The sequence below is a fragment of the Rhinopithecus roxellana genome, chromosome 13 (assembly GCF_007565055.1).
Source record: "Rhinopithecus roxellana isolate Shanxi Qingling chromosome 13, ASM756505v1, whole genome shotgun sequence".
Taxonomy (NCBI): Eukaryota; Metazoa; Chordata; class Mammalia; order Primates; family Cercopithecidae; genus Rhinopithecus; species Rhinopithecus roxellana.
The window spans coordinates 98,442,852-98,455,158 of NC_044561.1; the positions used below are offsets into that span (position 1 = coordinate 98,442,852).

Here is a 12,307-nt window from a genome sequence, read left to right on the forward strand (position 1 = left end):
TTTGTTGTTGGTTTTTTTTTTTTTTTTTGAGATAGAGTCTCACTCTGTTGCCCAGGCTGGAGTATAATGGCGTGATCTTGGCTCATTGCAACCTCCACCTCCCGGGTTCAAGCGATTCTCCTACCTCAGCCTCCTGAGTAGCTGGGATTACAGGCGTCCGCCACACGCCTGGCTAATTTTTGTATTTTTAGTAGAGATGGGGTTTCACCATGTTGGCCAGGCTGGTCTCAAACTCCCGACCTCAGGTGATCTGCCCACCTGGGCCTCCCAAAGTGCTGGGATTACAGGTGTAAGCCACTGCACCTGGCCCAAGAAACATTCTTAAGCATGCTTGATCTTGGTAAGTTCCCCTGATTTCTTCTGTAGGAAAAAAACCTAGAGATTGAATTTCTCTGTCAAAGAATAAGTAAAATTCTAAGGCTTTTGATACATATTTCTAAGTTTCCACCAGAAAAATTATCCCAATGTATACTCCCACTTGCAATGTATTAAAGTGCCTACTTCCTTGAATCCTTCCTAACACACCGGGTGTTCACATGATTTTTATTAATTTGATAGGTTAAAATTCTGTCTCCATTGAATTTACATTTCTTTGCTTATTAATGTGGCTAATAACCTTTACTTATTTACTAAGACTAGGACTGGACAGTGGAAGCCAGATACCTCTGGCTTTTTGTTTAGATGAATAAATTTTCTTTTTCTGTTAATCCATTCAAATTGAGTTCTCTGTCACTGAAACCTAAACTATACTAACCAATAGAATCCTCTGAGGCATACTGAAGTCTTAGAACTTATATAGTCATTCATTATGTTTTATGGGTTTTTTTCTTATGTTTAGAACCCATAGGAAGATCTCATTAATATTTACCAAAATATTTTTCCATTTCTTACTGGGTTAAGATTTGAATTATTTATCTAGAATTTATTCTAGTGAATAATTATTAGGAAAAGTCTTTTTTTTTTTTTTTTTTTGAGATGGAGGCTTGCTCTGTCACCCAGGCTGGAGTGCAGTGGTGCAATCTCGGTTCACTGCAACCTCCGCATCCCAGGTTCAAGCCATTTTCCTGCCTCAGCCTCCCTAGCAGCTGGAATTATAGGCGTGCACCACCACGCCCAGCTAATTTTTGTATTTTTAGTAGAGACGGGGTTTCACCATGTTGGCCTGGCTGATCTCGAACTCCTGACCTCAGATGATCCACCCACCTCAGCCTCCCAAAGTTCCAGGATTACAGGCATGAGCCACCGCGCCCGTCCAGAAAAGTCTACAGCTTTGATTCTCTTCTAATAGTTTAACCAATTATCTGATCAAAATTTACTTCATTCTTCCACTGATCCAGTAGTACCTTTACTAGATGTTAAAGTAGCCGCTTAAAATGTTAATTGGATCACATCAAAGACCTGCTGCTGACCACATTCCCTTGCACTTTTAGAGAGCCTACAAAGTCCTGCAAGAGCTCACCCCAGCCTCTCTGCAACCTCACAGTGCACCACTCTTGCTTCAGACACATCAGTCTGAGTTCCACATCAAACTTGCCTGAATATATTCCAAGTATGCTGACCTTTATAATCATGCTATTCTCTCAGCCTAGAAAGCTTTCTTCCAACTCTCCAAACAGCTGCCTTCTCTGATAAGATGCTACCTCCTCAGAGAGGCCTTCTCTGACCACAGTCATAGACATGTTTATGTCCTCATTTCAGTTTAACATAAAATTAACATAACTATACACCTCTTTATCATCGGACACTTTTAGGAGCACATCACTTCTATAATAGCAGAAATAAACAGATTCACATACATCGCGGGTCCCACATGGGTAGAGTTTGACATTAAAATGTCTTCAAATCTATTACACTGTGATTTGGCATTAAACCAAAATGATATTATGTAAGCAGACAGAACTGAAACAGAGTAGTGGAGCATATGCATTTGTTTTTAGTGAAGCAAATGTTCCTCACTGGAGGAATGAACACATTCCACATTTTGCAAAGGAACTGAGATTTTAACGGACCCAAGAAAGGAAAATACCCACAAACAGATGATGCTGTATTATGTTTTGATATTGAGATGTATGCAAATGGATAGTCCATCACACATAAAGCAAGAAAGTGCCAACATCAAAACTTACAAATGAGTAGCAGAGGCTTGCAAGAAATTCGAGAGACAATAGAATAGCACTACTGAAAAATGCTGCATCAATACCCTTGGCAACACAGAGTAGGATATTATACAGAAAACAGCAGTATCAACAACTGAGTGGAGAAACAGTAGGAATGCCTTAACCAATGTAGCTTAAATTTTTTCATGTTTGCACAAGAGTAATATATAATAAGAATGTTTTTAAAGTCTAAAAGTTCTTTTAAAACAAAATAGACCTGGCGTGGTGGCTCACGCCTGTAATCCCAGCACTTTGGGAGGCCGAGGCAGGCAGATCACATGAGGTCAGGAGTTCAAGACCAACATGGCGAAACCCCGTCTCTACTAAAAATACAAAAATTAGCAGGGTGCAATGGCACTTGCCTGTAATCCTAGCTACTTGGGAGGCTGAGGCATGAGAATTGCCTGAAGCCAGGAGGCGGACGTTGTGGTTAGCCAAGATCGCACCACTGCACTCCAGTCTGGATGACAGAGTGAGATTCCTTCTCAAAAAAAAGGAAAAAAAGAAAGAAATTCTAAGTGATAAAGCATTGTATAACAGTTTGAGGCTGGGCACAGTGGCTCATGCCTGTAATCTCACACTTTGGGAGACCGATTGGGAAGATCGCTTGAGCCCAGGAGTTGGAAACCAGCCAGAGCGACATAGTGGGACTTTCTCCCTACAAAAACATTTAAAAATTAGCCAGGTACAGTGGTGCGCCCCTGTAGTCCCAGCTATTTGGGAGGCAGGAGGATCCCTCGAGCCTAGAAGTTGGAGGTGGCAGTGAGCAGTGATCTTGCCACTGCACTCCAGCCTGGGTGTCAAAAGGAGACCCCCCTCTCTAAAAAATAATAGTTTGACAGTTTTCTTTCTTGTGCTACATAAAATAATTGTACACATTACAACTGAAGGCATCTTATAATAGAAATACCAGAAATGCCCTTTCCTATTCCCTTTTAAGGTTGACCCAGTGCTTTAAGAGGCTGATACAGAAGGGTAAAGTTAAGTCTCCACAAAACCCAGGGAAGGGACTGTGAAACTCCTCTTAGAACCTTGTATGGAGTCATAGCTGAACTAGAAAAAAAAAAAAAAAAGGAAAGAAAAGCATTCCAGAGTAAAGAATAGAGTAAGGAGAGGAGATACTTGAAGCCATAATGATTGAGAATATGTCAGACTTGAAATGAATCTTCAGTTCCTTCAACAAGATAAAGAAAACTAAATCCATACCTAGATACATGGTAGAAAAACTAAAGAATTCTGCTGACCAAGATATTAAAAGTAACTAAAGAGAAATGGTGTAAACAAAGCAGGAGAGAAACAACAAACCCTGTCCATCCTGTAATAATTGAAATTTTCTGGCTGGGCGCGGTGGCTCACACCTGTAATCCCAGCACTTTGGGAGGCCAAAGTGGGTGGATCACCTGAGGTCAGGTGTTCGAGACCAGCTTGGCCAACATGGTGAAACCCCATCTCTACTAAAAATGTAAAAATTAGCCGGGAGTAGTGGTAGGCACCTGTAATCCCAGCTACTTGGGAGGCTGAGGCAGGAGAATTGCTTGAACCTGGAAGGCGGAGGTTGCAGTGAGCCGAGATAGTACCACTGCACTCCAGCCGGGGCAACAGAGCAAGACTCCGTCTCAAAAAAAAAAAAATTGAATTTTTGACACAGATGAGCAATGATTAAAAAATGAGATTGCTAATATCTATAGTTAGGAAAATAAAGATAAATGAGCATGTTCATACACAGTCTTGGCTAGAATGTAAATTGCAAACTTTTAGAGATTTAGTAACATTTATCAAAAATTTAGCCGGGCATGGTGGCGCATGCCTGTAATCCCAGCACTTTGGGAGGCTGAGGCGGGTGGATCACCTGAGGTCGGGAGTTCAAGACCAGCCTGGCCAACATGGTGAAACCCCGTCTCTACTAAAAAAAAAAAAAAAAAAATACAAAAATTAACCGGGCGCGGTGGTAGGCGCCTGTAATCCCAGCTACTCGGGAGGCTGAGGCAGGTGAATCACTTGAACCTGGGAGGCGGAGGTTGCAGTGAGCCGAGATCGCGCCACTGCACTCCAGCCTGAATGACAGATCAGGACTCTATCTCAAAAAAAAAAAAAAAGAAAAGAAAAGAAAAAAAATTAAATGTGTACGCTCTTTGACTCAGCTGTATTACTTCAAGGAGTTGGTATCACCAAAACTGCCTAAGTGCTCAAAGGTGTTTGTAATTAACAACAGGCGATTGATAAGTTACATACATATGATGCTATCTTTTAAAGAGGTACTGATATAAAAAAGATGTACGTGGCATAAAATTAAATGTACTTTATTAAGTACTTTTTCGAAGTGTTTACGGAATGAGTGCATTTTGAAAAAAAAAGTGCATTCGAACTTTCAAAAAAGCTTTAAAAGCTTTATACAAGGAACGATTGAGTGATTATAAGAGCTGACGGTGAAATGTTTAGAGAGTGAGAGGGAGCTAAGTTTAACATAACACTTCACCTCTTTATCGTGTGACACTTAGGAGCGCATCACTTCTGTAATTGAAAAATAAAAATAAAGTGCATATTTGCAGCAGCTGTAGACCCTTCAGGCTGCAAGGAGGCTTTTCCTCCCGGTAGGCTTGATTTGCTTTTCACTTTCACTTTCGTGGCTGGAAACTTTCTACCCACGGAGTTGGAGGCTGAGGAGGCACCATAAAGCTGGGGCTTGACGAACCGGGGCCTGGGCCGGATCCTCACATATGCCCAGACTTGTTCAGTGGCCAGCTTCAGGAGTCAGCCGAAGAGGCGGCGAGACCTGCGGGACGCTGCCCCGCCCTGCACCCGCTTCCTCCAATGTATGTTCTAGGGGGCGGGCCTCGCGAGGAGCATCGACACGATTGGCCCTAAATTCTTCCCCGCCCAGGCCGTGGGCCGGGTAGCGTGGTGACGTCGCAACGCGGCGCAGGGTGAGAGCGCGCGCTGGCGGACGCGGCGGCATTAAACGGTTGCAGGCGTAGCAGACTGGTAGTCTTCTTTCTAGGTCTCAGATTGTCGTCACGACGTTCGCCCGCTCGCTCTGAGGCTCCTGAAGCTGCAACCGGCTAGGCTTTCCTCCTTCCCGCCTGCCTGTAGCCGCGTTGTTGCCACCCCGCCACCATGTTCGAGGCGCGCCTGGTCCAGGGCTCCATCCTGAAGAAGGTGTTGGAGGCCCTCAAGGACCTCATCAACGAGGCCTGCTGGGATATTAGCTCCAGCGGCGTAAACCTGCAGAGCATGGACTCGTCCCACGTCTCCTTGGTGCAGCTCACCCTGCGGTCTGAGGGATTCGACACCTACCGCTGCGACCGCAACCTGGCCATGGGCGTGAACCTCACCAGGTGAGCCTCGCGGCGCAGAGAAGCCGGCCCCGACCCACCCCCACCTCCGCCGCTTGGCGGGATCGCTTCCGAGCCGAGCCCTCATTGGCTGGCGTGGACCATCCGCACCTTCTCATTGGCCTGCCATGCAGGGGGGTGGGGCCCAGTTGAGCGCGCGGTTCGGAAAAGCCCGCGCTGGCTGCTGCGCGAACCTCCTTTTTCGCGCCAAAGTCACAAAGCGGGTGGTGGCGGGAAAATGACTGTTTTTTCTGCAGTGCCAGGAACACTGCTCCAGAGCTTTTGCTCACTAAATCCTGTCGGCCTTGAATGGACGCTTTAGTTGTGGCTTTTTTGTTTCCGAGACGGTCTCGATGTATTGGCCCGGGCTGGTCTCCAACTTCTGGGCTCAGGCGATCCTCCCGGCTCAGTCGCAGTTGACTTTAAATGCTTTATACTGTGCCCTTGCGAGAAGTGTGTCAGCTTGTCATCCTACTTAGTGGCAGGAGATTGTTTCTATCCAGAAGGGAAACTGCTGGTGGTATTTTAGTATAAATACTGCCAGATGCATCCCAAAATGTCTGCATTAATAGTCGCATCCTCCAGCAGTGCAATTACCCTCCACCAGTTCTGAGACAGCCTATGGGTGAGAGTGGTAACCCCTTCTAACTGCGTTAGAAATACAGACCTTCAGCAGATGGTGTTGATTTTAAACCATGTGTCTCCTGTCTTCTAGTATGTCCAAAATACTAAAATGCGCCGGCAATGAAGATATCATTACACTAAGGGCTGAAGATAATGCGGATACCTTGGCGCTAGTATTTGAAGCACCAAGTAAGTCATACCTTTTTACTGAGTTATGAAGCTACAGAAGATCAAAAGTCTGTGCCAGTGTTTCTCAAGAGCATTTGCTTTTTTTTGGTAGACCAGGAGAAAGTTTCAGACTATGAAATGAAGTTGATGGATTTGGATGTTGAACAACTTGGAATTCCAGTGAGTATCAGTTTCTGATTGTAGCGAGTGCTGTACACGGGCATGATAGTTATGTCATAGAATGTTGTTTATTTTTACAGACAGGGTCTTCTTCTGTTGCCCAGGCTGGAGTGCAGTGGTGCCATATAGCTCACTGTAACCTGGGACTCCTGGGCTCAAGCAATCCACTTAGTCTCCTAAGTGGCTAGGAAGGACTACAGGTCTGTCCCACCACGCCTGGCTAATTTTTTTATTTTTGTGTGGTGTGGGGGCAGTCTTGCCCAGGCTGGTCTGGAACTCCTGGCCTCAATGATCCTCCTCCGTCAAGATATATTAATATAATTTAAGCCTACTTCACAACAGAACTTTTTCTAGAAACATATCTACTGGTGCATGTTTTAAAGAGATTTTAGTATTTGGATAGTTGTTTACCAGAAGTCTAAAACTCACTGGTTACATTTATTGTTTACTGCCAGTTGTCTATTTGCTTTAACTTCCATGAACCTCTTTTAAAATTTGCTTCCTTCTAGGATGCTTGATTTTTATTAAGTGGGTTTGAAAGCTATCTTAGAAGAAATTTATCCAGGTTAGGTTTATAAACACCAAAGGAGAGAAGAAATGTTGGAATGTTGAAAATGCCTAATATCATATTCTCTCATTTTCTTTTAGAAAGTAGTTAGACCTGCTTGCGCCGTCATCATTTCTGTGCCATACTCTAATGTTCTCTTACTTTATCCCTGGAGGATGAGGAGGAGGAGGAGGCTCTTGTTCCCTGGACAGTGCATTTAATAGCCATTTATTTTTTTTTGAGTGGAGTTTGTTAAGAAATTACACGAGTCAGTAATCAGAAAATCTTGATTCTGGGTTGTTTAGATGTTGCCTTTTAAGAAAGTGAGGGTGCTGGCCGGGCGCGGTGGCTCAAGCCTGTAATCCCAGCACTTTGGGAGGCCGAGACGGGCGGATCACGAGGTCAGGAGATCAAGACCATCCTGGCTAACATGGTGAAACCCCGTCTCTACTAAAAATACAAACAACTAGCCGGGCGACGAGGCGGGCGCCTGTAGTCCCAGCTACTCGGGAGGCTGAGGCAGGAGAATGGCGTGAACCCAGGAGGCGGAGCTTGCAGTGAGCTGAGGTCCGGCCACTGCACTCCAACCTGGGTGACAGAGCGAGACTCCGTCTCAAAAAAAAAAAAAAAAAAAAAAAAAAAGAAAGTGAGGGTGCCAAATCATTAAATTTCTAACAATTAACTTTTGGAAAATTTTTGTTCTTAATAGGAACAAGAGTACAGCTGTGTAGTAAAGATGCCTTCTGGTGAATTTGCACGTATATGCCGAGATCTCAGCCATATTGGAGATGCTGTTGTAATTTCCTGTGCAAAAGACGGCGTGAAATTTTCTGCAAGTGGAGAACTTGGAAATGGAAACATTAAATTGTCACAGACAAGTAATGTCGATAAAGAGGAGGAAGCTGTAAGTAGTTTTTAAGTAAAAAGAAAATAGTTTGAAGAGAATTTTAATACTGCTTATTAGGTTAATTGCTAAAATTAAAAGTAGACAGAATTGGATCCCAAGTAATTTCTGAAAATTGAGATACTGTTGAAATCTGCAACTGATTCTTAAGTGTCATCCAATTTAGAATTATTTGCAAGAAGGGAATACAAATTCAGCACATGTACATACCACAGAACAATGGTTTGTGGATCAGGCCCACACAGGCTCTTAAGGGTAGGATTGGGAAGCTAGGCATCTAACCTTTAGCTTTCTGGAGATATTTACTGTATTACCAAATAATTGAGCATAGAACAGCAACTCAACAGGAGGATATGGTTAGGAGTAAAAGTCTACCTGTTAGGAGCACTTATGTAATCCTTATATTAGCTTACATGTTGTGGATCCAATTGGTAGCCCATTTTAAAGGTGGAGAAGCAGGCTGAGCAACCTTAAGTGACAATTCAGCCAAAGTCACAGGCTGTAGGAATCAAAGGTTAAACAGGAAGACTTCTCACTAAGGCTAGAAAGCAGACTCCATGCAACTTTGAGAGTACCTAGAGAGCCCTTGTTTAACCAAAATATAAAAAATTAGCAGGGCATGGTGGTGCACACCTGTAACCCTAGCTACTCGGAAGGCTGAGACAGGAGAATGACTTGAACCGAGGAAGTGGAGGTTGCAGTGAGCCCAGATCATGCCCCTCCCCTCCAGCCTGGGTGACAGAGCAAGACTCCATCTTAAAAAAAAAAACTCGATAACCTGAGCGTAAATTAAAACTTGGTAAATCAAGGATGAAGGTCGTAATCTCATAAGCTTGTTAGGATTAAATATGGTAAAGAGCTTAGCATATGCTGTGTCTGGCATATTATAAGCTTACAATAAATACTATATATTGCTTTCTTGTCCCTTGAATGGGTAGTCAACATTTAAAGTTGTAAAATTCAGTTGGAAGTTGTTTTTTTTTTATTAATAAAGGCTAGGAGCTGATTCTTTATCTGTTTCCTGAATCACATTTCCACTCCTCTGCCAACCTCATTTTTTTCTTTTTCTGTTTTTCTTTGTTTTAGAGACAGGGTCTTGCTCTGTCCATCCAAGCTGGAGTGCAGTGGTGCAGTCATGGCTCACTACAGCCTCAAACTCCAGGGCTTAAGTGATCCTCCTGCCTTGGTTTCCCAAGTAGCTGGGACTACAGGTGTGTGCCAACACACCTAGCCTGGTTTCCTCTAATTTCATTCTCCCCCTTCCATTACAGTCTATTTGTTGAAGAAATTAGATGATTTGTTAAGTTTTCCAGAGTTTGGATTTTGCTGATTGCATTCCTGTGTATACGTAAATTCTTCCACCCTGTGTGTCCTACAGACTGGTAGCTATAGCCCTGGAGCCTTGATGATACTCAGGATGTTTTGTTTCGGGGGTGAGAGAGCAAGAATACTTTATAGGTGGTGGTGTGTGTAGAAGGCACAAGGGGTCTGGATGTCTTCGCAATGTTAGCAGCTATAATAGTCATTGTCTAGATCCATTAAGTCATTAATTAATACTTAATGAAAGTATTAAGTATTTATACTTAATAAATTTTTTTATTTAATTTATTTAAAACTTATTTATTTATAAATAAGTATTTATACTTAATAAATAAAAAATTTATACTTAATAAATAAGTATTAAGTATTGAGCTGAAATTAATACGTTTTATTCATTTATTGGCTGCTTATCAGAAGATTTTCCATAAAGAAAAGCTTTCCCATATTATATAATTTGGTTATCTAAATTATAGGAAAGACGAGCTAGATACTCGATTCTTTTGCTTTATGCATCAGTCTTCAAAATTTTCATAGCTCCCTCCAAAGTGACCAATAAAAGTGTTTGTGGGTTTTTATAAATGCAAGCTAATAGATTGCAACTTTCTTGATGTTTTTCAATGATGAATCTTCTGTTTTCTCTTGTAGGTTACCATAGAGATGAATGAACCAGTTCAACTAACTTTTGCACTGAGGTACCTGAACTTCTTTACAAAAGCCACTCCACTCTCTTCAACGGTGACACTCAGTATGTCTGCAGATGTACCCCTTGGTAAGATAATAAATTTGAACCTTGTTTTGTAGGTAGTATATGTGATACTCCTCAGTAATTAACTATCTTCCTGTCTTTCAGTTGTAGAGTATAAAATTGCTGATATGGGACACTTGAAGTACTACTTGGCTCCCAAGATCGAGGATGAAGAAGGATCTTAGGCATTCTTAAAATTCAAGAAAATAAAACTAAGCTCTTTGAGAACTGCTTCTGAGATGCCAGCATATACTGAAGTCTTTTCTGTCACCAAATTTGTACTTTTAAGTACATATGTAGATATTGTTTTCTGTAAATAACCTATTTTTTTCTCTATTCTCTGCAATTTGTTTAAAGAATAAAGTCCAAAGTCAGATCTGGTCTAGTTAACCTAGAAGTATTTTTGTCTCTTAGAAATACATGTGATTTTTATAATACAAGAGGGTCTTGACTCTAAATGCAGTTTTAGAATTGTTTTTGAATTTAAATAAAGTTACTTGAATTTCAAACATCACAGGGCAGTGCCTTCATTTTGACCAGGACTGTTGGAAGTATCCTACTGAATTCCCAGCTACCCTTTCATGTAAATGGTTTTTCAGTTTAGAGCAGCCTGATGGAGATCAAAAGGATTTCAAATACAGTAGGTTACTAGATATTTTAGGGGGATTCACTTGTCAAACTTACTCCAATTTGAGGACAAGGAACAAGCGAGAGTAGTACAAATCCTGTGTATTTCATTTTACTTGGCAAAAGTAATATTCTTCAGAAGCTTCATGTACCCAAAGTCGTGTTGGCTTTATAAGGATGTTAATGGAGTGTTTCTTTTTAGCCTAGGGAGTCCTACAAGAGTCTTTGATGTTTCAGTAGATCTGTAATGGGGCCCAAGGAGTATGGTTCTGCAAAATTTATCTAGTTTACTTTTTGCAACTTCACTCACATAAAGGATGAAGATGTCTTAAATTCCATGGATGTTGGATCCAACCAAGAAAGTGAAAAAGCCCTGAAGTTACGAAGAAAGACTTAAAAACATTCCCATTAATAGCTGTAAGATAACTGCTGTGTATTAATTTTTTTGTGTGGTGCAGTGCCTCACACCTGTAATCCCAGCAGTGGGAGGCAGGCGGATCAACTAAAGTCAGGAGTTCGAGACCAACCTGGACAACATGGTGAAACCCCATCTCTACTAAAAATGCAAAAAAAAAAAAAAAAAAAAAACTAGCTAGGCATGGTGGCGCATGCCTGTAGTCCCAGCTACTTGGGAGGCTGAGGCAGGAGAATCGCCTAAACCCGGGAGGTGGAGGTTGCAGTGAGCCACGATCATGCACTCCAGCCTGGGCAACAGTGAGACTCCATCTCAAAAATATATATTTTTTTGGCTGGTTTGATAGTAGTAGGTTATCAGAACTTACATTAGTGTCACTAAAGTAGGTATACAACCCCCGCTGCTGAATTTGGCTTTAGAAAAAACATTTTTAAAAATTGCTTTATCATAATCCTTTTTTCCAGTGCATTTTTGTGTTTGGTAGATTAAATGACTAGTTTCTTTCTTAAATTACTTGGACTGAGTTCTAGTTACTGGACATGAGAATTAACCATGTTCAGTAGTTAAGTATTCATTTTCCTACAGTGTGCCTGTGAGTGAAGAAGGAAACAGGCTGCAAAAGAGGCTGATGGAATTTTGGGGTGATGGATGTATTTCCATCTAGATTGGTGATGGTTCTAGGACCATACGTATTTTCAGAGCTCATCTAATTGTACTTGTGTATAAATTATACCTTAATAAACAACTTTCTAAAAAGCTTCATGTACAGCAAAATGTCCCTTGTGGGCAGGCCTTTTACCTGGACAAGGCCTGAAAATAAGCACATTTTGTGGAGCTATTCAAGGGAAGTATAGTGGGGTGTTGACAGCACAGACAAGTGTGCTATTCAAGGGAAGTGTGGTAGTCGGATGTTGACGGCGCGCGCCCGTGGAAGGCTGGCGCCTTGCAGCGGATATCTGGCCGCTCTGACTGCTGGTCCTGAGGCTGCGACGGACTCGGCTTCTGCCTCCCTGGGAAGCCATGGCGCTCTCTAGCCTGGCCCCTGTTCTGAGGAAGGGAGAAACCACGTAGCTGGCTTGCCCCGGGCCTGACGGTGACCCAGGTGGGCGAGGACCCTAGGTGCTCGCCCGCCACAGTGGAGGTAGCCGGCGGCGGGCACAGGTCGCGGCTGCCTAAACAAAACCCATGAATCGGCATTCGGGCCCTGCGGGCCCGCTGCCTACTGCAGCTGATACTCGGTAAACGACAGCCCGGGAAGCTGGTTGAGGAAACAAACGCTTCCGGAGACG

The 12,307-nt window shown here is 42.7% G+C and overlaps 1 protein-coding gene and 1 non-coding gene across 2 annotated transcripts; both read left to right on the top strand.

Moving 5' to 3' along the window:
- The first annotated feature begins 3,083 nt into the window (after positions 1-3,083).
- LOC115893063 lies at positions 3,084-3,206 on the top strand. The gene has a single exon (XR_004053019.1). It is a non-coding gene; the product is annotated as a small nucleolar RNA SNORA26 (small nucleolar RNA).
- Positions 3,207-5,056: 1,850 nt separating this feature from the next.
- Positions 5,057-10,490, top strand: PCNA (proliferating cell nuclear antigen). The gene is made up of 6 exons (XM_010378933.2): positions 5,057-5,491; positions 6,204-6,301; positions 6,393-6,460; positions 7,717-7,911; positions 9,877-10,000; positions 10,082-10,490. The coding sequence occupies exons 1-6, from the start codon at positions 5,271-5,273 to the stop codon at positions 10,159-10,161; spliced, it is 786 nt and encodes a 261-aa protein (XP_010377235.1). The 5' UTR covers positions 5,057-5,270; the 3' UTR covers positions 10,162-10,490.
- Positions 10,491-12,307: the final 1,817 nt, after the last annotated feature.